Here is a 24,802-nt window from a genome sequence, read left to right as displayed (position 1 = left end):
CTGCTGTAGTAGTTGTTGTGGGTCTGGGAGTAGTTGTGGTTGTTGTTGTTGTTGTGCTGGTCGTTGTTGTAGTTGTTGTTGAGGGCTTTGCTTTGGGCTTGGGAGTGGTACTTGCTGGCTTCTTGGTGCTGTTGCTGCCTTTTGTTGCCTGTGTTTGTGGCGGCGGCGTTACCGTGGTCAGCTTCTCAATTGTGGGTTTCTTGGGCTTAACGCGCAAGGAATAAGGCGTAACCGCAATAGTTTTGGGCGGCAGACTGCTGCTTTGATAGGAGCGTGTCGGCGATGTTTTCTTGTGTGCAATATCCGCATCCGTTTTAGTTATTTCAAATGAACCCTCAAAAGATCCCTGTATAACGGGCGCATTTTCAACATCAATATCAGGCTCATCATCCGGAGTATGCGGCCGTGCGCTGGGACTACGCGGCTTTGCTGTTGTAAAACCAGCAGCCTTTGACTGCAAGTTGCCTGCTGAGCCGCCCTTTTTCATGAGGCGCTTCTCCAGCTGCGTCTGGCTGGTGGGCACCGTTTGCTGTGTAGAAAAATAAATATTAGTTAAAACTGCTTGTAAATAAACTGCTTGACTTACAGCTTCCTTTAGTATGCCAGCTGAGCGCACAACTTGTTCATCCAAAATGCGTTTAATCTCCACAGATTCCGTGTCTAAGCGTAGCGAGCGATACAGCGATTTTGTAGCGGATGTTTCCAAGAATAGCGACTCCTTAATGTACTCCTCCACGCTCAGTATGTTTCTATACAATAAAAGCTATTAACTGGGGTAACTCTTTCAGTAAACGCTACTTACTGCGGCAATTTGCGCACATCCAGAAATACACGAAAGGATACTTTGATCAGCGGTCCGTCACCAAAGCCCCAAACATCTGTGCGCAAAGGTTGCAGCCCATTGTCGCTGAGTGCGCGCTCCACGAAACGCTTGTAAAAATCTATTTTCTGCTTATAAGTGGTGGTGTGGTTGTACTTTAGGCCGGTGGAGTAAAGATCACCCTTGGCAATGCGAAAGGAACCCTCGAAGCCAAGCACAGCTGCAGCGTAGAGTAAACAAATTAAAATTATAGTGAACTAACATAGTTATGTGTATTACTTACGATCTTCAAGCGTGGCCTTGATTGAGCTAAAGTAGAATGCTAGCCCAGCTATGGAGATGACAGCGAGCAGCACTATAAACGCAGCTGTGGTGAGTATAATCGAGAACGATCGGTTCTTTGGATAGTGCGTATGGGTTTTGGTTGAGAATGTTGATGGTGCGATGTTGCGTCCATCGCGCCAGATGCCCCAGGTGTTATAGCCATATTGACTATTGATGCTGTGGTCATTCGTATACGATGGCTGCTTGTTCATATGATAGTAGGCACCTAATTGGGAACGCCGACCCAAGGTATTCTGATAATTATACTCCGAGGTGTTCTGCAAAGCAAAGGCAAAGAGAACTTGTATTGAAACCGAAACTGTGTTTTCAAAGCAGGCCAACCCCCTTGACAAATAAACGCTTCTAATTAGCTGCAGTCGAAAGTTGCAAACCTTTTGCATACTTTCTAACAAAACTTGTGTATCTAATATTAGTTTTAGTCGTGAGAGCGCATTATATAAGCAGCAGTTAGACGCTAGTGCTAACTGCAAATGCCACAGAACAGTTGTCATGATGCGCTAATTAATGCCACAACAGCAAAACGCAATTAATTAGTCAGTCGTTGCACTTGAGAGGCTTGGGAAATTTTTGAATTTGCAGCAAGTGCTAAGATTTGGTGCTGTTTTGATTGTTCGTTACTTTGCCCTTTTCAAAGTCATTAGCCGCAGGGCAAATAGCAAGAGAACACAACACACACACACGCACACGTACGCGCTTGCGCTCTCTCTCTCTTTACATTTTACTGTCAAGCTGACAACCTGTTGTCGCGCATGCGCAACAGCAACAGCTGTTTGGCCTCTCTCTCTCTCTCTCTGTTGCTCGCGCTGCCAAATTCGAATTCTTGTTTTCCGCTGCTGCTTTTTATGCTGTGTTCTTACAGAGAAAGTCATTCACCTTTAGTTTAGTCACTTTGTTTTGGTGCTTGAGTTAATAACTAACTTTTGTGACTGTAGCAAACAAACCCCAGTGAAATCTTAGCATACACACAAGCCTAAATAAATAGTTACAGCCTCAAATTGTAACAGTCCCAAACATCTATCATGCTTATCAGCACCTTTTACGTAACTGTGAAAAGCGCTCTTAGCACTCTCTCAAAATATAACCTACATCTAGCAATTTTAGCTTTAGTCATGCAAATGAGTTGTTAATATTATGCATTTCTAGTTGTATAACTGTTTTTCACAAAAAAAAAGAATAAAAAATTCAGTATATAGTATAGTGCTTACCATCTGGCGACATGTCTGCGTACGATATATATCACTAACGCCCGACAAGCTCTGAAAGTATTTCTTGGTGCCATAGACTGTATCCATTGTGAGCTTTTTCGATCTACGCTTTTTAGTTGCTGCAAGTAGAAATGTTATTGATTTGTTTAATTTAGTTAAACACTTTCGTTAAATGGCGACTAAGCCGTTTGCTTTCTTTTTTTAGACACTGCTTAGTTAGCACTTCCGTTGCGGCGCCTAGTTTAGCGGAAAATGCCAAAAAACCGGCTAATCCTGTTGGCTAAAAGAAAATTCTCACTTTTCGTTGCAAGCAACACTGCCGCAGTATTCTGCTGTTTATGCAGAATCTTGGCAAGCGTCGACTGGTTTCGAACTGCTGTTCCTTATAATTATATAGACTGCCATATAGCTACAGTTTGTGCGATTCAACAAAGTATGCTGGGCTTAAAAAGCGAAAGCCACAATCTAATTAAAGTAACTCTTGATACGCTTACGAGCATCAAGATACAAATTTGAACGATATAAACCCAACACACACATAAAAATAATAATAATAAAATGTGTGTGCTTCGGTTTTCACTGCACTACCCAAGCAGCTAAAGACCCCAAGCTTGGGAAAAAACAACAACAGCAAAGTGCAGAACCAACAGTCCACAACATACAAAGCCATTGAGTTACTTGTACCTTTGGCCAAGTACAAGCACAAACATAAACAGAGAAACCAGTTCTAGCGATTTGTTAAGACGTTTGGGATGCCAATGCCTCGGCTATGCCACAAGCTGTGGCAGGGTTATTGCTCGTGCCCATCTTCATATACATACGTGAGCCACACTATAATAATCAAAGCTACACACACACACACAGTTTCTCTAGCTGTGTAAAAATAGTCTTGGGCAAGTCTTGAATGCCAACCCAGCGTCAGCGCAGATGCTTTTTATGAGCTTTGAGCTCCACTTCGAACTGTCAAAAGTAAAAGTTCTGCTGTTTTGGAATGCGGCGTTAATGATGATGGTGCCAGTCGCTCAAATTTAAATATATATATAGTATGCATAATGCGCCAAAATATTTATAGCACGCTTTAAGTATAAGTTTTAATTTTAGTCGCCATTCACATGCTAGTCAAGCAGACTTGACCCGACAGTTACTTACAGGCAAAAGCGCACACATGTGTACATACATGGGCGACTGTCAGTAACAAAAAAACGCCTGACGATAGCCATGGCCATAGGTTGACGTTGACCTAGTTGCGCATGCGCAGCGTACAACAGCCAGAGAGCTGCCAACATGCCGGCGGGAGAGCACTTGAGGCGCAGACCCCAAAACTGGTAAACTAACCATATATATACACACACACACTAGCATATGTTTGTGTGTGTGTTCGCTTTGTGGAGAAAGAACAAATTGAGCCGCGTGAAAAATAAAAAATAATAAGAAATCAAAAAATAAGTAGCTACAAAAACTCAACACTCGACTCAGCAGCAAATGCTTTTTTATTTATTTTGATTTTTTTTTCTTTTGCTGGCATTAAGACGTTGGCAGGCCTTGTACACGCATAAGTTGATTAAATTTCTCGCATTAACCGATTTTCTCCTATTGGTGAAATTGTCCAAACATTCAGCGATTTGTAGAAACAAAAAACACAAAACCAAAGAATGATTGATGAGAATTTCAGGCCACACAAAATGTTTTTTGAAACTTTAGCGGCTCAACCTGTTTGATCCAACACATGTGGAGCATTTCATTGTGTGAATGGCTTTGGCATTTCCATGTGTATATATTAAGCTGATTTTTATTTTTGTTGTCCGATTACAATCAAGCACATCCACTTTCAATAATAACGGCGGCGCCGGCTATGTGTCAACGCCGAAGAAAGTGAATTGTGTACAACATTTGGTCTGGTCTGGATCTCTGTAGATTTGTCCATTGGCATGCTTATCAAAAACGCCAGCGAAATGGAAAGTTTACTGTTTTTTTCTCTCTTATTTTTATTACTTTTTTGTTTATTTGTAGAGCGCATCGCTGGCAAACGCAGCGAAAATTAAATCATCATCACAATGCAGCAGCAAAATAAATAAAGTTTCGAATTTGAAAGTGATTTTTAAATTGGCTATCACATTCACAAATATTTATAAATGTTTAGCTAGACGATTGTTGGCCAAAATTTATGCAATCTCTTAATTGTTAGAAATTGTTGAATTTCTAAAGCAGCGCAGTAGGTTGACGGGGGGCGGCAGACTGGGTGGCTAGTCATGTGTAGCAGCAAGCACAGCGGCAGTTAAATAATTGTATAATATAAATAATTGTTTAAATAGTTGCATACACACACGCACACACACACATGCAAAATGCAACAATTTTGCAGTTTCATAATCATCCTAACGGACAGCACTAAGCAGTTTTACTGGAGCAGAACAGCCAACGGAGTAGAATCTTAAGCGTACCATACATACATAGGCGTATACTTAATATTATCTGTTAGCTGTTAGTAAACGCTGCCTTGAGCGGAACTAAAAGTGCATTTCATTTTGATGACAAGCGACAATGACGACACTAACGCCAAAGCGCTGCCAAGTTGCTGCCAACACGCAAACGGGAATTCGCTGCCTGGAGTACTGGAGCTGGAGCTGGAGCTCAACGTTTGGCAATGTGAGCGAGAGAGCGAGAGGGCGGCAGCTAAGGTGTTGTAGTCATTAAAAGTATTTACCGTTAGGCTTTAACTGGCGACCAAACTAAAATATGTAATTAAAAGCAAACAAATCTGCTGGCGTTGCTGCTCTCCCGCCCTAAGCCAACATGCGTGTTTGTGTGTGTGTTAAAAGTGTAAAATCATTCACGTCAGCGTGTATGTGTGTGTTGTTGTGGGTAGTTGTTTATTGACACCGTTAGACTGAACGGTAGCAGAATTGACAGCGCTGCTCATGACTATGCTAAACGACGCTCTCTGTGGAGTTGTCCAAAAATTCCAACTGCATAGAAACTGCAGCAAATGGCAGCTTGCTATGCATACATCACAGCTAAGAACTTGACGCGCACGCCCGCGTTCCCTTCTTGCTCTCACCCCTGCTCTGCTGCTGGCTCTACAAGTGCAATTAGTGCCACGATCAAAATGCACAACACGCAGTTGAAGTTGAGCGCATGCATTTCATTTTCTTTTCTTCTTTGTGTCTGTTGCTGCTGCTGCGTGTGTTTGCTTGGAAATACCAACAACAAAATGCATTTGCTTTACCGCAACTCCGAACTCCAAGTTGAGCTCGCATTTGAGGTCGCTTTTCTCTCGTCTTCGTCTTGGTCTGCATCTGCTTGCAGTCAACGCTGTGTCAGGCGAAACAAAAGCTAGGCCCATTAGAGGCGATTTTACATCATTTGAATGCAATTTAGTTGCAGTTTAGCGTTATGTTCTATTTCTCTCGGCTGCGGCTCCAACTCGATCTGATCGCAAGCCGTCTGTCATTTGAGTTAATGCCGCTGTCGAATCGCACAAGAATCGTGCGGCACAGTTGACCACGGTCAATGCAAAGCCATTGGGGCAATTCGGGCCACTAAGACCCGCAGATTGCTAAAAATTTCTTTGCCAATTTGCGATTCACAACAGACAGTGTGAGGGCAGGGCCGAGATGAGTTAGCTGAGAATGAGAACCAGTCTGTTAGTTGTGGGAGATGCTACAACCACAAAAACCACTCAAATAACAACAACAACCAGTAAACCAAGTTGAAGTCAGACTTTAAGGCGGTCAAGTGTTGGTCGCTGTTAACGAGCGAAAGTGTTTCATTAACTCGTAAATGAATAATTTGACACATTGACAGCAAACAAAACAAAAATGCCCAAAAACACAAATAACACATAAAAGCAAAGAAAAAAGAGACGATTAAGCGATAAAGTCGCGCATTAAAATGTATACAAGTTTCAATTTGAATTTCGCGCCAAGTATTTCTCTTTTGATCTACTTCCGCCAAAAAATGAAAATTATTTTTGGCCTCACAGTGAAAATTATAACGAGTGAAAATGAAAATTGTCTACATGCAATGACACACGAAGCGAGATCTGGGCGTGTGTGTTGCCTGTCTAGGATTAGTCAGGTCTACAATTTGTTAAGTGTTAACCTGTCTGCTTGCTGTTTTAGCTGCCAAGCTGACACTGACTCATGTGCGAGTCTTGGCTGGTAACCTTTATTTGGCACTTTCTCAATCGCTGAACTGATACACAACACAGTTTAAATTTTGAGTTAAATCTGCTGTTATTTGGGTCAAACGCAGCGCTCTTCCTGTTGATCATACATAAAACTTAAATCGTTCAGCAATATCAATTTCCGGGCAAGCCTCTGTGCTTGATTGTTAGATGCTAAACGGCTTAAAGACATTGTAACTACTGATACGATCACCTCCGGTGTACGGTTTATGTACAGTCTTTGGTCTTCGGGCCCACTCCTGTGTGTGTTGGTGGATAGCTTTGGACATCGCTGTCAAACGGTTCTGTGTGCTGTCAACAGTCAATTGGCCCAGTTCATACATAAATGTGGTAATTGCGCGGTTAGCGACAGGAGACGTGCTAACGTTCTTTCTTTCTGTTCACGTTTCCAGCTTGTAGATGGCCACCTATTGGTCTATGGTTGTTTTTGCTGTTTCGTTTTTTCTTTTTGTTTTTGGAGCCAGCGTTCTTTTGTGGAGTTTTTCTCGTTTGGGCACCCTTTTTCTAATTTCTTTCGGTTTATTGCTTCAGGTCTTGGCTACTCTGGTCTGCTTCTGTGTCTTTTATTGCCATTTTCATTTTACCATTCATAATTTTTAACTTTACTGCTCGTTTGTGCGAGATTATTACCAGTTCGGTTTTATTTTTATCGGCTTTATGGCTCTTGGAATGCTTTTCAACGTCTTCAGCTTGCACTGAGGTTGGAGCTAAAGTAATGTAACCAGTTTTGTACCTTTGGCTTAAACTACCACATTTTCTAGTTTAATGCATGTCTAACTAGTTTATGGCCAGGGACCAAGTACTGCATACACATGTACAATAATTTATTTCGTTAGGGAGAGTCGGGAATACTCAGACCGCAAAAATAAAGAATTGATGCAACGCGGCCATAATCAAATGCCTGCTCTATTATGTAGTTAAGTTACAATGCAAATTACTTACAAAATTGGTATTATCTATAGTCCAAGTCCAGAACAGAAGTGCAATTCCATTTGACTTAAAGCTATTTCATTTCATATATTCCCTTTTATCTAATAAAATTGATGTTCACACTATGAAATGTATTTAAAACCAATCACAAGAATGTTGCCCGCTTGGCTAAGTAAATATTTACAAGTTAACACACAGTCAAGTCACAAGAACTGAGGAGCCATTTCTTTGGCCAACTTTACGCGCCCGTAGCTGAAGACAAACTGTTGCTGGTGTTGGCGCTCTCGCTCTCTCTTAGCTCCGCTTCTATTTCACTTCTGAAGACTGCTCATCTGGCAATGTAAACTGTAAGCCACAAAGACCGTGATGAGTAAATACCCTGCATTTCTCTCTTCAGAATACCTTGAATAAAGCAACATTTACACAAGTAGTAATACTATTCTAGCAGTAGCTACTTTTTGACTTCAAAATTTCTGTACAGTTCTTAAATTATTTTGCTTTCTTGTATATAAAATACAGAATATCAATTTCAATGAAAAGAAAATTACTAATTTTAAATTAGCTCCAAAATAGAAGGGCAAACAAAATAAAATAAATATGAATATGTGAATATTTAATGTAATGATTGAATTTACACAGTTTGGCTAACGTAATGAACATGGGTTATATTATTTATTGATTTATACATTATACACATATTTGAGATAACATCAAATGAAAAATATAGCTATATGATTATTGGAAGACGTCGCCTTAGCCCTCCACTAGCTTGTTGCTCCAAGATCTGGCAATCTCGGCGATGACATGACGCTTCAACTTCGGACCAATTAAAGGATTCATCTGAGCCATGTAACAGCACAGCCAAAAGAGCCAGCAGCAGGCGGCAGTCAACATTAAGATACACCTAATCAGGTTTTGATGAGGTCCTTTTGGAGTCATAATGGGCAGTCCTATGCCCACAGAACCCCACACGGCCGTGAAAAATAGCACAGGAAAGAACGCCGCACCCATTTTAATACTGCTCAAAATTTAACAACACGTTACGTCGATTTAAAAGAAAATTTTTCGAATTGCTTTCAACTGAATATGTTATGCTGAGAGCGAAAATCAATACTAAAGGTATCGATACTTTTGCCACATTTCAAACATGCTTGATCGCCTTTCGAACATGTTTGTAGCAGCTTTATCGATAGCTTACCACCACTAGGTTTTTGTTATAAAGAAAGTAAACTATAAAAAAAACAATAATTTTAGCCAAAATTTACCAACATGACGATGCGACCAGATGACCACCGAAGAAAATGGGACAAAAACGAGTACCAAAAACTAGCCCAGGAGCGCTTGATGAACCAAGCGCAGCCAAAAGAAGAAGGTAAATAGAACGCTGTGCACAGATACAATGTTATGCATATTTTGACCATTTGAACTGTTTGTGGTCTTCAGAGCCTATACAGCGAGAAAATCTGAAGCGACGAGACTATAAGGTTGACTTGGATAGCAAATTGGGCAAGAGTGTTGTGATAAACAAAAATACACCTACCTCGCAATCCGGCGGCTACTATTGCAATGTGTGCGACTGTGTGGTTAAGGATTCCATCAACTTCCTGGATCACATTAATGGAAAAAAACACCAGCGCAATCTGGGCATGTCCATGAAAGTAGAGCGCAGCACCGTTGACCAGGTGAAGGAGCGCTTTCAGCAAAACAAAAAGAAAATGGAGGAGAAAGTGAAGGATTATGAACTGGACAGAAAGGTGCGTGAGGCTAAAGAGGAGGAAGACCGGTACAAAGAGCACCGAAAGGAGAAAAGAAAAGACCGAAAGCGAAAGGCTGAGAATCACGATGACTTAAATGGTGGCATGCCCGACGACATGGCTGCGATAATGGGATTCTCTGGCTTTGGCGGCTCCAAGAAGAACTCATAGACTTTTTGTCACTCTTTAGTATTAAGTTTGATAGAAATAGATTTTAACCAACGAACCCGTTTACTGGGGGCTAATCGCTGTGATTGGTTTGTGACATTTATTTCATCATATGTATGTAATGTATGTATGCATGTATATATGTATAAGACAATTTTACACCAGTTATTGTATTGTACAACAGCTTGCCCGAGTAATAATTTAATAGCAGTAAAAATGCAAAATGACTTAAGCCCTTTTCTCTAACTCTAAACTAAACATCCAACCCGCCCACGCTCGAATACAAATATTTTTGGCGTTTGACTGGCAAACTGTGGGGCGACTTAAGTAAATACAAATCCATGCTCGATGGGTATATCCCACGGAATGCTGAAGAACTCGCCAGGCAACTGTGTGCAATGTGTAGAATTGTAGTCACGTAAATGCTTGCGCAACTGCAAATTATATTGATTTAGTAGTGTAGGCCACGTTTAAAAAATTAACAAGAACATACCAAAAATACTGCCATTTGATTGCGCACTTCATCGGTGTAATCTGCTCCAATTTGCATGGGGAAGCTCTTTCCCTCATCCGAAGCATAAGTAATAAGACGTGACATAATTAGCTTCTCTTCGGCAACGCTATAGCTGTAAGGCTCCAATGGTTTTGACAGCAAGCCCTTAGCACGCGACAGCTGAGTCGAAGAGAATATATTGGGAAAACGATGCCTTAGTACAGACAGCGTTAAATAGTTGCCACGATTTGTATCAATGCGATTATCCCTAAAAGCAAAAATGAGTTATAGACAGGGGGCAATATGTAAAGCACGGCAACATACTCGGAAATAATTTCATCTTCAGTTCGTCGTATGAACAGAACGGGTCCATTATACTTGTGTGCCAGCTCAGCATTATTTAGATTACAATAATTACGTATGGCAACACGCACAATGCCACCAAGACTGGCAGGCATACGTGGCTGGGCCAAATAGAGAATGTCATCGAATGTAGCATCCAGCACCTGCAGAAATTAAAAGTAGAATTCAAAAGTAATTTGACATTGTTTCCTATACTCACTACTCCCTTGACTTCCGGATAAATAGATGCGGCATACAATGTGCTGAAGCCGCCAATGCTCCAGCCATAGAGTATTATATCTTCCAAGGCAAAACCCAATTGATTAATTGCAAAGCTTACCACTGCATCAATGGCATTTTTGTCCTGCTCGGGTATTGGCTTGCCCGTGCTGCCAGCAAAGCCAGGGTGATTCCAGCCCAGCACTGAGTACTTTAATGCAATTGGAGTGGCCATTATGCCAGCCTCATAGAAGCCAGCATTGCCCTCTGAGCAGATGACCAAAGTTTTGCCATTGCCCACGTTATCGTTTCGATTATCTATAAACAGCGTATCTATTTCGTTAGAATCGATTGTTTTTACTTTATTGCGTATGCCATTGTCGTCTTCAATAAGCTTAGCGCGTCCTGAGATCAGCATGGGCACTGTAAATAAATAATAGTATCGTATACGTGTGCTATATATTTTTGTGATTTCAATAGCTTACTCATGAATTTCTGCAACAGCTTAACTGATCCAGGGTATATCATTGACAGCCCAAAAGTGTTAATTGCTAAATAGGCAATAACTTCGCAAGGTAGCGCAGCAATGCTGAAACCCTCACGTCGTCCAACTGCGTTTGTCGGCTTTTTTGGATCACTTTAAATAAATTAATGTTAAGCTCAACTGAACAGTCAACTAACACCTCCGACGTACCCTGCCAGTGTCTTTACATCGAAATCAACTGGCCAAGCTGAGAAATCAATGTCGAAGCCATGCAAAGCTTCTGACGATTTGTTGGCCTTCGCCTGTGTCAGCGCTGTCATCATATTGGAATAAGCCCGCGATTGCTTTCGTCCAACGCCACGCATAAACAAAGATATAATGACTATAAGCCCAACACTTGTTGAGATCTTCGCCAGCGCTGGCATCGCTTCAGCAGCGAAATAGCCGCGTCGATAAAGGAATGTAAAAATCAGCGGCGACGTATAATAACTGACAGACCAAACCACTGACAGCTGTAAAAAAAACACAATCTAGTTAAAACACTTACTGTTTACCCTGCATACACACATACTCACCGTAGAAAGTATTTGCTCCCCAAACTTTTCGACACCGCCGGGTTCATACATTTTTCGCTGCAACGACAACAAAAGATCATTTTAAGCAGCTTGCACATTTGGACTCGCTTTGGGACAACTAACCTGTGGTTCGGGTACACCTTTGTACTCCATATACAGCTTGGGCCCAAATATATAATTATAGAAACTCATTTTTAAGGCGTTTCGATGTCGTCAATGTTTTCTCGTCACAGTCTGAAAATATTATGATTTTTTTTTACGTTTCCTTCTGAGAGTATTATCTACAGCAATAATGTATGAACAGTGCAGCAATAAGAAAGTCTAATATGTGAAAGCGAGAAGCAAACGTTCCAACTGAGCGAGTATAATCCACAATAAAAATTGTGAGAGCAGTGTACCAATAGAAAATTGTAATATGTGCGAGTGAGTGGCAAATTGAGCCATACATGTTGGATTTCCAAAGATGAACGATATATCGATAAGATATAATTACTGATCGAAATATCTTTGCACACTTGGCTTAAGCTTACTTTTTTTTGTAACAAATTGTTAACCGGCATAAAAAAATATGGAAAAGTTTAACAAGGCGCAACAAAAAAACTTAGCGGCCGCTCAGAAGTTGGTGGAGGCATATGCCTCCAGCTCCGAGGATGAAGGCGAGCTTGACGAAAAACACATACTCGGTGGGTATAGAGAAACACCAATAGTTCTGACGTGTAGTCGGCTCTTATCAACAACAACAAAAACTAACGGTTCTGTTTGGTAGATCTGCTCTATAAGCATTATCAAAGCTTGCCGCAAGGAGCTGGTAAAGCTACGGGAAATAAACAAAATGATAATAATGCCAATCGCACTGCTACATTTCTGGAAAACACATTGCACTCCGGTGCTGCGACATGCCTAATCTGTATAGGCAGCATACGGCGTGTAGAGTCCATTTGGTCGTGTAAAAGTTGCTACTGCTTCTTTCATCTCAATTGCATTCAACGCTGGGCAAATGACAGTGTCATGCAAATGAAAGTCAAGGCCGAACAGCAGAACGGCAATCAAGGACACTACAACCATTTGGGCGAGTATGTGCCGGCAAAGCGTCAGAAAGCTGCACACTGGTGCTGTCCGCAGTGCCGTACTGAGTACCAGCCAACGGAGCGTCCCACGCAGTACGAATGCTTCTGTGGCAAGGAAGTCAATCCGGCACAACAACCATATCTAGTGCCACACTCTTGTGGCGAAATTTGTGGCAAGCTACTGCAGCCAAAATGTGGTCACGATTGCAAGCTGCTTTGTCATCCGGGTCCGTGCCCACCGTGTGCCCAACTGGCCAACAACTCTTGCTTGTGTGGCAAATCTCCTGCACGATCAGTGCGATGCCTTGATAAAAATTGGCAGTGCCAGCAAACGGCAAGTGTATATCAGATTTATAACATAACTTTTCATTAATCAACAATTTGATTGCAGTGTCAGACGCTTTTGTCGTGTGGCAAGCACAAGTGCAACCAAAAATGCCATCGACGTGGCCAATGCCCGCCTTGCAATAGTCAGAGCTCTCAGCCTTGTAACTGCAAGCGTGAGGTGAAAGTTGTTAACTGCTCACAGCCCAAATGGCAGTGTACTAATGTTTGTGGCGCGCTTTACAACTGTGGCCAGCATAAATGCGAGAAGATCTGTCATTCAGCAGATTGTGGCGGCGACTGTCCCTTGAGTGTGCGCAGCTGTCCTTGCGGCAAGAGCGTAAGTTAAAAATATATAAATATTGCAGCTATTTGCATAGAATTTACGCTATTTGCAGAAAAACGCAAGCGGCTGTAATGAGGAGGTGGAAACTTGTGGCGACACGTGCCACAAATTGTTATCTTGTGGCAATCACACTTGCACGCAACGTTGTCATCGCGGGCCTTGCAACCAAGTAAGCCTCAACTGAATATTGTGCGAAAAGTAATTAAAATCTAAACTATTGCAGTGTCTGGTGCGTACCACAAAAAAATGTCGCTGTGGCCTGCATGAGAAGGAGCTGCCCTGCTCCAAGGAGTTCACATGCGAGGCCAAATGCAAGCAGATGCGGGACTGTGGCAAACATGCTTGCAATCGTAAATGCTGTGGCTATCAGTGTCCACCCTGCGAAAAGATTTGCGGAAAGCAATTGAACTGCAACAAGCATAAATGTCAATCGGTCTGCCATAATGGCCCGTGTTATCCCTGCAAATTAGAATCTCAGGTCAACTGCCGTTGTGGTAAAACTCGACGCAGCGTGCCCTGCGGTCGTGAGAGAAGCGCACGCATCGCTTGCATGGAGCTCTGCCGGTTAATATTAATCATCTCTATCAAGCTTTTATATTAATTAATCCAAATGTGTTCCACAGAATAAGCTCCAAATGCCATCACGCCGTCAAGCATCGCTGTCACAAAGGCGAGTGTCCGCCTTGTGCACAACCTTGTGGACAAACAAACAAATGTGGTCACATATGCAAAGCACATTGTCATTCAGCCATCAGAGTAAACAAAACTGCAGACGCCTCAAATCGGGCTGCGGCAAAGAAGGCAAGTTAAAATAATATTTAAGCAATTGCTTTTATAATATGTATCCCTTAGTATGAGTATCGACCATTGCCGCATCCACAATGCGAGGAAGGCGTCAGCGTTAGCTGTATAGGTGGACATGAGCTAGCTACCTGGCCCTGTTGGAACTCCAAACCATCCTCCTGCGCTCGGAAATGTGCGCGCCAATTGCGCTGTGGCAATCACAAATGCCAGCTTGTCTGCCACACTGTACCAGATCCGCAGAGCATGCTGCAGCAAGTGGGTTGTGCTAATTGCGAGCAAGGCTGTGGCATAGCTCGTACCAAAGGATGCGAGCATTCTTGCAACAAAGGCTGTCATCCACCGCCCTGTGCGCCCTGCAGCTTCGTTATCAAAAGCAAATGCCACTGTGGCCTTAATCAGATTATCTATAAGTGCCATGAGCTTTACAATGATGTGGATGAAGAGCAGCAGCTACTGGAGCGTGGCGAAAAGTTGCGTTGCTGCGGCAATCGTTGTCTAAAGAATGTGCGTAACCAAGTTGTCAATTGGTATTTTTTCTAACATTAAATTTAATTGCAGTTCGCCTGTGGTCATCGGTGCATAACTATTTGTCACTCTGGCAAGTGTCCCAACCCGGAGCTGTGCCGCAAGAAAGTGCGCATTTATTGCGCCTGCAAGCGGCTTAAGCAGGAGATTGCATGCGACAAGCATCGAGCAGGTCAAACCTCACTAAGCTGCGATGACAACTGTCAGGCTGAGCGTGCCAAGGTTGAGGCTACGGAACAGCAGCAGCTGGCGCGTAAAAAACAATTGGAGGAGGAAAAGAATCGCATCGAGCTTGAAAAATTCCAGCAGAAATTTGCCAAGCGCAAGCCTAGAGAACGCAAGACCATTGAAGTGGATCTTGAGCGCAGCAAGATAGACTGGCAACGTTGGGCCAACTACAGCGTAGCGCTGCTCTTGGTGTTAGGAGCGCTAGGTGTTGCTTACTATGCAGACAGCTAAGAGATTAAACCAAAAATTGAGAGCAAAGAGATTAAGTTAAAATATACTAGTTTTAATATTTAAAAGCGATTTTGAGTATTTGTGCTGGAAGATTTGTACAAACTTAAGCTTTCTTCACTTTCTTCTTGTATACGCAAGCAGCGGCAAACACGGAGGAACTGAGAAACGTGGATATCAAGAAGTTTGACAGCAGCATCCAATCATGCGATTGCACATATACTGTATAGATACGCGCTAAAAATAAAGACAAACAATGAATAAGTAATTATTAACATATGCAATCGTTGCTCTTACTCATGTTGGTAAAGGCAGAGAGCGCCCAGGTTGTGCGGCTTACAGAGCTGGCATCCTTGCTGCGTAGAATGGCCACCAGTTGCAGTACCTTGCTAGTTGCTCCAATCGGTGTGCAGAATGGCTGTTGAGTAATTGCACATTAAACCAATTAAATATTTGTGCCACACTCACACACATGAGCAAAAGGCTTTTAAAACAATTAAGCGACCGAGCGTAAGATTTATATAAAAATAGCTTTATAAATATTATGCGACAAACACACTTGACCTTGGCCAATGATGTACAGTTCAAGAGCCCCCGAAAAACAAGTTGCCCATACATCAGATTATGTTTATCGCCGCAAAACAAGTTTTATTTACGACTAACTCTATCAGCTCGCGCATAGTAATGTTTATCTGTATGTCCAAACTGTTCGAACTACTAATCAATTGTGTGGCTGACTAATGAATGCTACTGATAAAGACGCAATTACTCACCAGGAGAAAAGTTAGTGTCATAATTGGAAATTTCTTCAGGTATGGTACTGATAAAGACGCAATTATGCTACTGATAAAGATGCAATTACTCACCACCAGAAAAGTTAGTATCATAATTGGAAATATCTTCAGGTAGATGAGCGTTGCTATAGCCACATAAAATATGGCAAAAATCTGAGCACGCTTGCCCAGCAAACCTTGATACTTAAATACGTAATAGATAAGCACATATTCCTGCAGGAGCAGCACAGGATATTCCATGTATGAAAGGAAATCATAGCCTGACGTGTAATTATACGATATCATAACGGTATAACTGAAAAGCTCCAGACATAATCCCAGCACACTAATGCCTATAATTAAACATGGAATTTAGTTTGCATGCTAAATTATATACTGTAACCATATTACCTTTCGTCGATTTGCTTTCCCGTATAGTATTTATCTGCGGCACTTTTATAACCAAACAGGACGAAACTGTTATTAAACTTAGCAAGTCCGCTATAACAAGTACAATTCCCTTAGCGAAATACTGGGACACCAGGTCCCCAAGACTCTCGGACACCATCATAAGCGTTAGCTACTGCAGCCAAGAACGAACAAACTAAACAAACCGAAGAGAGCTTTGATTTTGAAATTGTTGTTATTGCTGTGTTGTTTTTTATTTATTGCAATTTCATGGCAACTCTGCACATCCCCAACTGGGGATTTTAGGGTTGTCAATTGCTGCAGAATAACTGTTGTTTTTAGATATTTAAAGCGAAAACTAGCTATACTATCGATAAGCGTCAACGTATCGATGGTTGGGCAGTCGGATATTTCGCTCGCACCCTATGTTCCTATACTGCTCTCACAATATCATTGTAGATAATACTCGCGTTTTTGTTGCAGTTTTAATATTTAGAAGAAACAAATCGTCTTTTCTGTGGCAAATTACGAATTGTTTTTTGTTGCGTTATTAAACCTCTTGCAATTGTGTATAGGCAAAAGATTAAAATTAAACAGCTACGGTTGCATTAATGAAAACGGTACATAAACGTACGTGATAAATTTGATTAAAATTAAATGCTCATGTGTGTGTGCGTGTGTGTGTGGAGCTAAACGCAAAAAGTGGAAAACGGATGGAATAGTTAAATAATTGAGCTAAACTGCAACTGCAAGCATCAAATGTGCGTCTAATAAACTAATTCAATTGTTCAAAGTGCAGAATATTGAATACCTCGGGGTAAAGTAAATTAATTTTCTTATGCATGTCGTGATATTTCTTGTGTATGTGTTGGTTCACATTTTTCTTTTGTTGTTTGTCTTTGCCCCACGAATACTGGGGCTCTGGGCTTTGAATGCAGGTGCAGAAAAGTGGGGTTAGGGCCAGAGTGCGATTTAATAAAATCTTGCCTGCTCCACTAGTAGAGGTTTATATAAATGTTAATACTTTTACATGTAAATTCAATATTCCGTAATTGCGACATGGCCAAACTATAAACGCGCACATGGCTACATACATATGTATGTACAATTACTACGTAGCGCAGTCACATTTTCAAAACTTCTTACATACTGGCATGCATTCGTATGTATTTATGTATGTATGTACATATGTGAGCCTTAAGGACGACAATAATGGATAACGAAGCAAGGGACTAGTTCTTCTGCTCACGTCCTGTGGCATTTCAGAGTTGTACAGGTAACCCGAATGTCGTGTGAAAGTAGACGCAAAACGCAAGCAAGATCGAGAGACCCCTAAATACAAACGTGAGGTCAAAAGCCATAATAGGAGGGGAGGGTCTACGTCTTCGGACATTTTGAACTAGCGACATTCTTGTGCACAACCAAGTAGTGATGCAACACAGGATCTACACGCATACAGACAAACCACGTTGCTGGTGTGTGAGTGTGTGTGAGTGTAAAGAAGAAAATTCCTATGTGATCTCTCGGCCTTTGTTTTGTTGTACGACTGCGGATGCAACCCGCGCGGCCTGCAGTGATGCCCGATCCCTTTTTTCATTGTCGACCGTCTGTCTGCCTGTCTGTGCATGTGTGTGAGTGTGCATTGGATGCTGTGTTTGTGTTGCAGCAGCGGCAGCAGCAGCAGCAGACCTTGTGATGAGAGCGAGGAAGACGGGAGAGAGAAGAGAGCTCAAACAGATAGGGGCATAAATTGCAAGGTGTACGCTAGCGTTGTTGTTGTTGTTATTATTGTTGTAGCTGCTGTTGGCCGTGGTGGTGGTTGTGTGTATGTGTGTGTGTATCTTTATTGCTTCTTCTTCCGTCCGTTACTTTTGCTCTTGTCATCGCATGCCTTTACCTTTTCTGCCTGGCCTGGCCTGGCCTGACTGTTGATCTGTCTCTCAGCATTCGTTTCATGTGTATGTGTGTGTGTGTGTGTGTTTGCGCTGCTTGTGGCGTTGTAATACTCGTTTCATCTGCTTCTTCTTCGTTGCTCATTCTACTTCGCGCCGTTTTAGCTTCTACTGCCGCCGCCGTCGCTGCACTTTTGTGATTTCCTTTACCCAGAGAGGCTCTCAGACAAGCGGCGGCTGCTGCTGCTGCTGTAACAAACATTTTTCCCACTGCTTTTCATTTTCTTTTTGATTTTGATTTTGATCTTTTTCGCAATTCTCAAGTCTCATCATTCGAACGGGAGAGACAGCGACACAGCACGATCATTGTGCTTATTACTTTTGCTTCTCTCTAATGCTTCGGCGTTGCGTGGGAATTTTTTAGAAGCATACATACATACAAACATAGGTTGTCGCTGTCTCTGCTGCTGCTGCCGTCGCCGTTACGCTGGCGTCGCAGCTTGTGCACAGCGGGTTATTTGAATCTGAAGGATAGTTAAACTAAACGCAGGCAAAGTGGGCGCAAAATTATCTGTTAGTTATACGTTTTGCTTATAACTTTACTAAACAATTTTGAAAACTCTCTTGCTTATGCTCTCTTTTTTTTAATTTTGTAACTTGCAGGCAAAACAAATTAAGTGCTCGCGGCGCATTGTGTGAAAGTGTTATGGAAAGAGGATGTTCGCTTGTTAATAGTGTTTGTGCAAGTGTCGAGCAAGCTCAGCGTAAGAGCAAACGACAGTCAAAGGCGAGCCAAGTGCACGGTGCGAAGCGAGAAAGCAAAAGCGGCAATATACTAACTAAATCTATGTCCAAGCTGAGGGAAGACGTGGAGGACTGTGTTTCTTCAAACTCACAACATGGCTTTGCCGTTGTGCTCGATGATGAGTCCAGCACGGAAACAACCGGCGTTCTGGAAACATATGAGATAAGCTCTTCCAACTCACTGCCGAATAGCACACCAGCGGTTACTGCTGCCACTGCCGCTACCGTCAACAGTCTGGGCATGGGCGTGGTCGTTGTGCCTGTGGACGATAGCTCCTCCACGGATACCATCAATGGCAATGTGAGTGGCAATGAGCGCACACAAAGCGTCGCCTCCGAAGGCAGCTCCGTGAATAATGTTTTCTTCGATGAAAATGAGAATGAAAATGATAATGAGCCGCCCGTTGTCTGCCTCATCAACGATGAATATGATGATGATGAGGAGCTGGAACAGGTCGAGGAAGAAGAGGAGGAGGAAGAGGTTGAGGAGGAGGAAGACGACGACGACGACACGGATTCTGTGGCACAGTCCATGGCATTAGATTGTCCTAATACATCACAGCTAAATACTGATAGCGTCATAATGAATGCCGATGGATCTAAAGTATTCATAGAAACGCCCGTTGTCGATGAACCCCAATCCCAATCTCATGTGCATGTCATTAGCACAGCAGCCAATCAGCTGGAGCTGCCCGCGGGCGGCAAGCCAAAGCGTCTGAGCGATGAATTCGATGCGGAAGCACGTGCCCAGGCTCAGGAGCAGCAACAGTCCAACAGAGTAGTTAAGTCTGAAGCAGCTTGCGAAGTAGTAGGCAAGGACACAATTGTTGGTGTGGCAAGCAGCTCGTTGCACGACAGACAAATGTCGGTGCGCCTGAAGCAAATGAGCCTCACAGCCAATGCTGCGGAGGCAGCCACTTCCAGCTCCAACGCCAGCTCCACCTCCACTGCTAAGCCCCTGAGCAAAGCCGATATTGAGTCCATGGACTTGATAGAGCGTCGAGATTTCGAAACCGAGCAGCGCCTAACTGGCGGCATTATACTGGGCCACAGTTCGCTCATCAACAAGAATCGTTTAAATCTTAATTTGATTAATCGTCCAGCGGGCACAGCGGCGAGTGTGGGCGCATCTGCAACTACTGCGGGTGGAGTTAGCAGCAGCAGTGATGACTGGCCAAGCAGTAGCAGCAGCAATAGTCGCGCCTTCAACTCGGACAGCAAGGTGAGTTAGCTCTCCATAGGAGAGAGATTATGCTTCATATTCAATTCACATCTTTGTTTTTTTTTTCGTTCTTAGTGCACATACAAAGATTTATCGACGACGCCTACAAGCAGCCGCAAGTTCACCAACAGTCGACTGAGCAAATCCACTGCCAAACTTAATTTAGGAGCCAGCTTGGCCAACAGCTCAAGCTCTAGCTCCAGCACAAGCTCAACGGCTCCCTGTCCACAGCACAGCAGCAACTGCAATTCCAATGCCAATGCCAAGCAGTCCACGGTGATTGTAGAACCCTCCACTTCCAGCGCGCACTCCAAGGCTTCGGGCTCATCCACTGCTGCTGCTACTACCTCATACAATTCGGTGGCTTCGCAGACCATTCAGGAGGAGGAGCAAGAGAAGGGCTGCAGTCGCACCAGCGTTGTGAGTGTGGCTACTGCCACTAGCGCTGCTGCAGATGTGGACGCGCAGCCCTCCACCTCGTCCACTTCAACCACATCCGCTCGTTGTCACTATGCGGCGGCAGCAATGGCCAAACCCATCGTTGCACGCCAGGTCAATGCTAGCGCACAAACTCAGGAACGTTTTCTTGCACGCAGTGGACTGGCCGCCGGCAATGTTGTGCGCCCCAGGCGACGCGTGGAAGCAACGCGTAACCCCGAAACCAATGCCATTGTGCTGGAGGTTGTGGTCGAAGATGGCAACAATAACAATGGAAATGGCAATAACAATGGCAACAGCAATGCCAATGGCAATGGCAATAGCAATGTAAACGGCAATGCCAATGGCGATGCAGCTGTACTGGATCCCAGCGAGTTCAATGCTGATGATCCTTGGAACAATTGTGATGAGGAAAACAATTGCTCGGATGTGGAAGAGATTTGCACTTGCCAGAATAGCATGCTGGGCAATAGTCACTGCGGCAGCAATGCCAGCATTAACGAAGGCCATGACATGGACGCCACCGACAGTAGTTACCTGCCCAACGGCGATGAATCGCATTCATTGTCCACAGCCGCACTCGATTGCTCCCAGTCGCAGCAGCAGCAGCAGCCGCTGCAGCGCAAGCGCAAATACAACGATGGACGCCTGTTGGACGGAGATCATGCCATGGGCGCAGCAAGCAGCATTGGGGGAAACGCTGCAGGTGGTCAACTGGGTGCTGGCGACAACAGTCGCAAGCGCATTGCCTATGATTATGCCTCAACGCCACGCTCCGCTCCAAGCTCCAACTTGATGCTATCATTAACGCCTACAGGCGCTGGTATGGGCATGGGCTTGGGTGTGGCTGGCTCCTCGCCAGCTATAGGCAGGCGCACGCCACGCGCCAGCGCCACGCCAGAGTTGCAGCATTGGCTGCAGCAATTCCAGCGCTGGAACCATACGGAGCGCCTGGTGGCCGTCGATCGGCTTATCGAACACTGCGATCCATCGCAGGTGCGTCACATGATGAACGTCATCGAGCCACAATTCCAGCGTGACTTCATCTCGCTGCTTCCACGTGAGACGGCACTCTTTGTGCTCTCCTATCTGGAGCCCAAGGATTTGCTGCGTGCCGCGCAAACCTGCCGCAGTTGGCGCTTCCTATGCGACGACAACCTGCTGTGGAAGGAGAAATGCCGCAAGGCACAAATACTCACCGAATCGTCGCGCAGCGATCGGCCCCGACGTGGACGCGATGGCAATATGCCGCCCATCTCATCGCCCTGGAAGGCGGCCTACATGCGTCAGCACATCATAGAAATGAACTGGCGTTCGCGTCCTGTGCGCCGGCCCAAGGTGCTCAAGGGCCACGATGATCATGTCATTACCTGTCTGCAGTTTAGCGGAAATCGCATTGTCTCGGGCTCCGATGATAATACGCTCAAAGTGTGGTCCGCCGTAAATGGCAAGGTAAGTAAACAGATTTAAAATGAGGATAACACTAATGTGTGTGATTTATTTTGAACAGTGCCTGCGTACCTTGGTGGGTCACACGGGTGGCGTTTGGTCCTCGCAGATGTCTGGCAATATTATAATTTCGGGCAGCACAGATCGCACGCTCAAGGTGTGGGACATGGACAGCGGCGCCTGCGTGCATACGCTGCAAGGACACACTTCGACGGTGCGCTGTATGCATCTGCATGGCAACAAGTGAGTAGCCAACTGATAAAGTTAGCGGTATGTGACTAAATCTTAACTTTCATTGACGCCGCAGAGTGGTGAGTGGCTCCCGGGATGCAACGCTGCGTGTGTGGGACATTGATCAGGGCTCGTGTCTGCATGTCCTTGTGGGTCATCTGGCTGCAGTGCGTTGTGTGCAATACGACGGCAAGCTGATCGTGTCTGGCGCCTATGATTATATGGTCAAGATTTGGCATCCAGAGCGCCAGGAGTGCCTACATACACTACAAGGACACACAAATCGCGTTTACTCATTGCAGGTAAGCGAGCTTTTATTTTTGCTGCATTCGACATATGTGTGATGAGCAAGACAAACTGAATTGGACCCTGTCCGTCTGTCTATCTTGTGACAACATAATTGGATATGGATATGGAGTTTGTACCAGCTATTTAATTAATATCTATTTACTTTTCTAGTTTGATGGCGTGCATGTGGTCTCTGGCTCGCTGGACACCTCGATACGTGTTTGGGATGTGGAAACAGGCAACTGCAAGCACACACTTATGGGTCATCAGAGCTTAACCTCGGGCATGGAGCTGCGTCAGAATATACTGGTCTCTGGCAATGCAGACTCCACGGTCAAGGTGTGGGACATCACCACTGGACAGTGCCTGCAAACGCTATCGGGTTAGTACCGTCTAGTCTATCAAAGTTTTCAATTACTAACTCCTCTCCCTTGGCTTAGGTCCTAACAAGCATCAGTCGGCTGTTACCTGCCTGCAGTTCAATTCGCGTTTTGTGGTCACCAGCTCGGATGACGGCACTGTCAAGTTGTGGGATGTCAAGACGGGTGAATTTATACGCAATCTGGTGGCATTGGACTCCGGTGGCTCCGGCGGTGTGGTTTGGCGCATACGGTACGTTGACTCATTGTCATGAATATTGCAAATTTTATTTATAATATTTTTCTTGTAGGGCAAATGACACCAAGTTGATTTGTGCTGTGGGCTCGCGCAATGGCACGGAGGAGACAAAGTTGATGGTTTTAGATTTCGATGTGGAGGGTGCCTGTGTGAAGTGTTCATAGGAGGACGAGTGTCAGCGCTTGCAATTGCATTTCTACGATTTGCGAGCCACCGAAAGGGAACGTAGGCACTTTATCCTTCATGTCAGGGTGAACAGGGCGATCAGAGAAAGATGGAACATTTAGCTAAGGAATGCTCTCGCAGGCACCGATGCAGACACATGATCAACACATACACGCACACACACACAGACATACACATACACACACACACGCATACATACTCATTATACAGATTGCCAATATAAACTGAGATGACGCGTCTATCGTTATCGTTGCTTGCCTTGCCAACAAACGCAGCTCACACACACACACACACACTCACATTTAACACACACAGAGACACTAATGGGGTTGCTGGGTTAGTGAGTGTGCAAGTGTTATGTTTTCCATGTTATAATTTGTTTGAATTGCGTTGCTTTTGTAGCCAAAATTTGTTTTCCAACCGTAGCATAATTTTTTCAGCTCTTATAGTTCTTATTCATTATATATACTAAAAGGGAATTATACCGCATTGAAAGTCGAGTTAGCTTTTTGCACATTATCGAAATGTGTATTATACGTATTATGCATATACATACATACATTTACATTTACATTACATTACATACTTACATAACGTTACTGTTTCGCGTCAAATTGAATGGAATGATAAAACAGCTTTATATATTGATTAAATTGTTTAATTGCATTGCATTAATGCTGATAATACGTTAATTTTATTTACAAATTAGTTGTCGTTTCTGTGCTTCACCTGTGGTTTCGTACAAGTCTGTTCTTTTATATTCTTTATATTTTTTTTGTCTTTGTAATTTTCATGTATTAAATTTTGATGTGTTTTTGTTAATTCACGTTCAACTTGTATTGTATGTTGGTATATGCCTAAGAAATTTATATCGAAAAGATTACAACAAATTGTAAATGTTTTTTCGCTTCCGCACACTTGCAATTCCGTTTATGTTTAAAGTTAAGTATTCCGTGGTACTCACTGAAGTAAAGTGGAGGGGGCAGCTCACAAACTCTCACACAAAACACACACATACACACACACACACACACACATAATAAGCATTAAGCGAACATATATTTTAATTATAGACTGATTTATTAGTAATTGAAATTAATCTACAAATTTAAGCATAAATTTGAAAATAAACGCAGGAATAATAGTTAAAGCCAGAGTTAAATAAACAAAAAATGCATGTGCATGTGATGCCTTTTTGTTTGTTGATTATTGTATTTTCCAAAAAACAAACAAAGAGAAATCACTCTATAGATTACAAGGCATCAAACGGGCCAATATATGTATAACAAAATATATATTCGATATTTGTACTCTCAAAATGTAATGCGCCAAGAGAATGGGCAAAATGTTGTGGGCCGTTGGATGCAGCTGAAAACATGCATATGTATGTATATGTGTACACGAATTACTCTATACAATAATTTATGAAATACTTTATGGCATAATAAAC

The 24,802-nt window shown here is 43.3% G+C and overlaps 7 protein-coding genes across 7 annotated transcripts; 3 read left to right on the top strand and 4 right to left on the bottom strand.

Moving 5' to 3' along the window:
• Window positions 1–4: 4 nt before the first annotated feature.
• On the bottom strand, window positions 5–2,479 carry LOC108599067 (probable serine/threonine-protein kinase dyrk2; the record flags this gene model as incomplete). The annotated part of the gene is made up of 5 exons (XM_017985848.2): window positions 2,371–2,479; window positions 1,104–1,422; window positions 803–1,040; window positions 587–749; window positions 5–529 (listed from the first exon to the last, which is right to left on the bottom strand). Coding segments are annotated over exons 1-5 (1,332 nt in total), but the record flags the coding sequence as incomplete, so codon positions are not given.
• A 5,659-nt stretch (window positions 2,480–8,138) lies between these two features.
• Window positions 8,139–8,598, bottom strand: LOC108600975 (V-type proton ATPase subunit e 2). The gene has a single exon (XM_017988837.1). The coding sequence runs from the start codon at window positions 8,495–8,497 to the stop codon at window positions 8,240–8,242; it is 258 nt and encodes an 85-aa protein (XP_017844326.1). The 5' UTR covers window positions 8,498–8,598; the 3' UTR covers window positions 8,139–8,239.
• An 89-nt stretch (window positions 8,599–8,687) lies between these two features.
• LOC108600974 (zinc finger matrin-type protein 2) lies at window positions 8,688–9,635 on the top strand. Its single transcript, XM_017988836.2, has 2 exons — window positions 8,688–8,858; window positions 8,930–9,635. The coding sequence occupies exons 1-2, from the start codon at window positions 8,756–8,758 to the stop codon at window positions 9,409–9,411; spliced, it is 585 nt and encodes a 194-aa protein (XP_017844325.1). The 5' UTR covers window positions 8,688–8,755; the 3' UTR covers window positions 9,412–9,635.
• An 82-nt stretch (window positions 9,636–9,717) lies between these two features.
• LOC108600973 (phosphatidylserine lipase ABHD16A) lies at window positions 9,718–11,785 on the bottom strand. Its single transcript, XM_017988835.2, has 8 exons — window positions 11,645–11,785; window positions 11,522–11,578; window positions 11,157–11,458; window positions 10,948–11,099; window positions 10,464–10,885; window positions 10,226–10,407; window positions 9,902–10,169; window positions 9,718–9,842 (listed from the first exon to the last, which is right to left on the bottom strand). Exons 1-8 carry the CDS (start codon window positions 11,711–11,713, stop codon window positions 9,732–9,734), a joined length of 1,563 nt encoding a protein of 520 aa, XP_017844324.1. The 5' UTR covers window positions 11,714–11,785; the 3' UTR covers window positions 9,718–9,731.
• A 246-nt stretch (window positions 11,786–12,031) lies between these two features.
• Window positions 12,032–15,102, top strand: LOC108601117 (NF-X1-type zinc finger protein NFXL1). Its single transcript, XM_017989038.2, has 8 exons — window positions 12,032–12,204; window positions 12,288–12,922; window positions 12,980–13,252; window positions 13,311–13,427; window positions 13,482–13,822; window positions 13,882–14,059; window positions 14,111–14,566; window positions 14,621–15,102. Exons 1-8 carry the CDS (start codon window positions 12,090–12,092, stop codon window positions 15,044–15,046), a joined length of 2,541 nt encoding a protein of 846 aa, XP_017844527.1. The 5' UTR covers window positions 12,032–12,089; the 3' UTR covers window positions 15,047–15,102.
• On the bottom strand, window positions 15,078–16,461 carry LOC108601118 (solute carrier family 66 member 3). The gene is made up of 4 exons (XM_017989039.1): window positions 16,228–16,461; window positions 15,910–16,169; window positions 15,341–15,461; window positions 15,078–15,280 (listed from the first exon to the last, which is right to left on the bottom strand). The coding sequence occupies exons 1-4, from the start codon at window positions 16,385–16,387 to the stop codon at window positions 15,150–15,152; spliced, it is 672 nt and encodes a 223-aa protein (XP_017844528.1). The 5' UTR covers window positions 16,388–16,461; the 3' UTR covers window positions 15,078–15,149.
• Window positions 16,462–16,724: 263 nt separating this feature from the next.
• LOC108600539 (F-box/WD repeat-containing protein 7) lies at window positions 16,725–24,749 on the top strand. Its single transcript, XM_017988191.2, has 8 exons — window positions 16,725–17,041; window positions 18,780–20,142; window positions 20,218–22,032; window positions 22,091–22,272; window positions 22,337–22,562; window positions 22,720–22,930; window positions 22,989–23,160; window positions 23,219–24,749. The coding sequence occupies exons 2-8, from the start codon at window positions 18,823–18,825 to the stop codon at window positions 23,328–23,330; spliced, it is 4,038 nt and encodes a 1,345-aa protein (XP_017843680.1). The 5' UTR covers window positions 16,725–17,041; window positions 18,780–18,822; the 3' UTR covers window positions 23,331–24,749.
• The last annotated feature ends 53 nt before the right edge of the window (window positions 24,750–24,802 follow it).

This window comes from Drosophila busckii, chromosome 3L (assembly GCF_011750605.1).
Source record: "Drosophila busckii strain San Diego stock center, stock number 13000-0081.31 chromosome 3L, ASM1175060v1, whole genome shotgun sequence".
NCBI lineage: Eukaryota > Metazoa > Arthropoda > Insecta > Diptera > Drosophilidae > Drosophila > Drosophila busckii.
The sequence above is the reverse complement of the archived record's forward strand: the minus strand, read 5'-3'. Positions and strand labels throughout refer to the sequence as shown.

What these genes read in the sequence shown, in the direction of transcription:
- LOC108600974 (XM_017988836.2), top strand. Translation starts at nt 8,756, where the DNA reads ATGACGATGCGACCAGATGACCACCGAAGAAAATGGGACAAAAACGAG. An exon ending in AGCGCAGCCAAAAGAAGAAG is followed by an intron (nt 8,859 to 8,929) that starts GTAAATAGAACG and finishes TGTGGTCTTCAG; the next exon opens with AGCCTATACAGCGAGAAAAT.
- LOC108600973 (XM_017988835.2), bottom strand. Translation starts at nt 11,713, where the DNA reads ATGAGTTTCTATAATTATATATTTGGGCCCAAGCTGTATATGGAGTAC. An exon ending in AAGGTGTACCCGAACCACAG is followed by an intron (nt 11,579 to 11,644) that starts GTTAGTTGTCCC and finishes TTGTCGTTGCAG; the next exon opens with CGAAAAATGTATGAACCCGG. An exon ending in GCTGTTGCAGAAATTCATGA is followed by an intron (nt 10,886 to 10,947) that starts GTAAGCTATTGA and finishes ATTTATTTACAG; the next exon opens with TGCCCATGCTGATCTCAGGA.
- LOC108600539 (XM_017988191.2), top strand. Translation starts at nt 18,823, where the DNA reads ATGGAAAGAGGATGTTCGCTTGTTAATAGTGTTTGTGCAAGTGTCGAG. An exon ending in GGTCCGCCGTAAATGGCAAG is followed by an intron (nt 22,033 to 22,090) that starts GTAAGTAAACAG and finishes TATTTTGAACAG; the next exon opens with TGCCTGCGTACCTTGGTGGG. An exon ending in GTGCCTGCAAACGCTATCGG is followed by an intron (nt 22,931 to 22,988) that starts GTTAGTACCGTC and finishes CCCTTGGCTTAG; the next exon opens with GTCCTAACAAGCATCAGTCG.
- LOC108601117 (XM_017989038.2), top strand. Translation starts at nt 12,090, where the DNA reads ATGGAAAAGTTTAACAAGGCGCAACAAAAAAACTTAGCGGCCGCTCAG. An exon ending in TGACGAAAAACACATACTCG is followed by an intron (nt 12,205 to 12,287) that starts GTGGGTATAGAG and finishes TCTGTTTGGTAG; the next exon opens with ATCTGCTCTATAAGCATTAT. An exon ending in ATCGGGCTGCGGCAAAGAAG is followed by an intron (nt 14,060 to 14,110) that starts GCAAGTTAAAAT and finishes TGTATCCCTTAG; the next exon opens with TATGAGTATCGACCATTGCC.
- LOC108601118 (XM_017989039.1), bottom strand. Translation starts at nt 16,387, where the DNA reads ATGATGGTGTCCGAGAGTCTTGGGGACCTGGTGTCCCAGTATTTCGCT. An exon ending in GGAAAGCAAATCGACGAAAG is followed by an intron (nt 16,170 to 16,227) that starts GTAATATGGTTA and finishes GTTTAATTATAG; the next exon opens with GCATTAGTGTGCTGGGATTA. An exon ending in TGATACTAACTTTTCTGGTG is followed by an intron (nt 15,462 to 15,909) that starts GTGAGTAATTGC and finishes ATTACTCAACAG; the next exon opens with CCATTCTGCACACCGATTGG.
- LOC108600975 (XM_017988837.1), bottom strand. Translation starts at nt 8,497, where the DNA reads ATGGGTGCGGCGTTCTTTCCTGTGCTATTTTTCACGGCCGTGTGGGGT.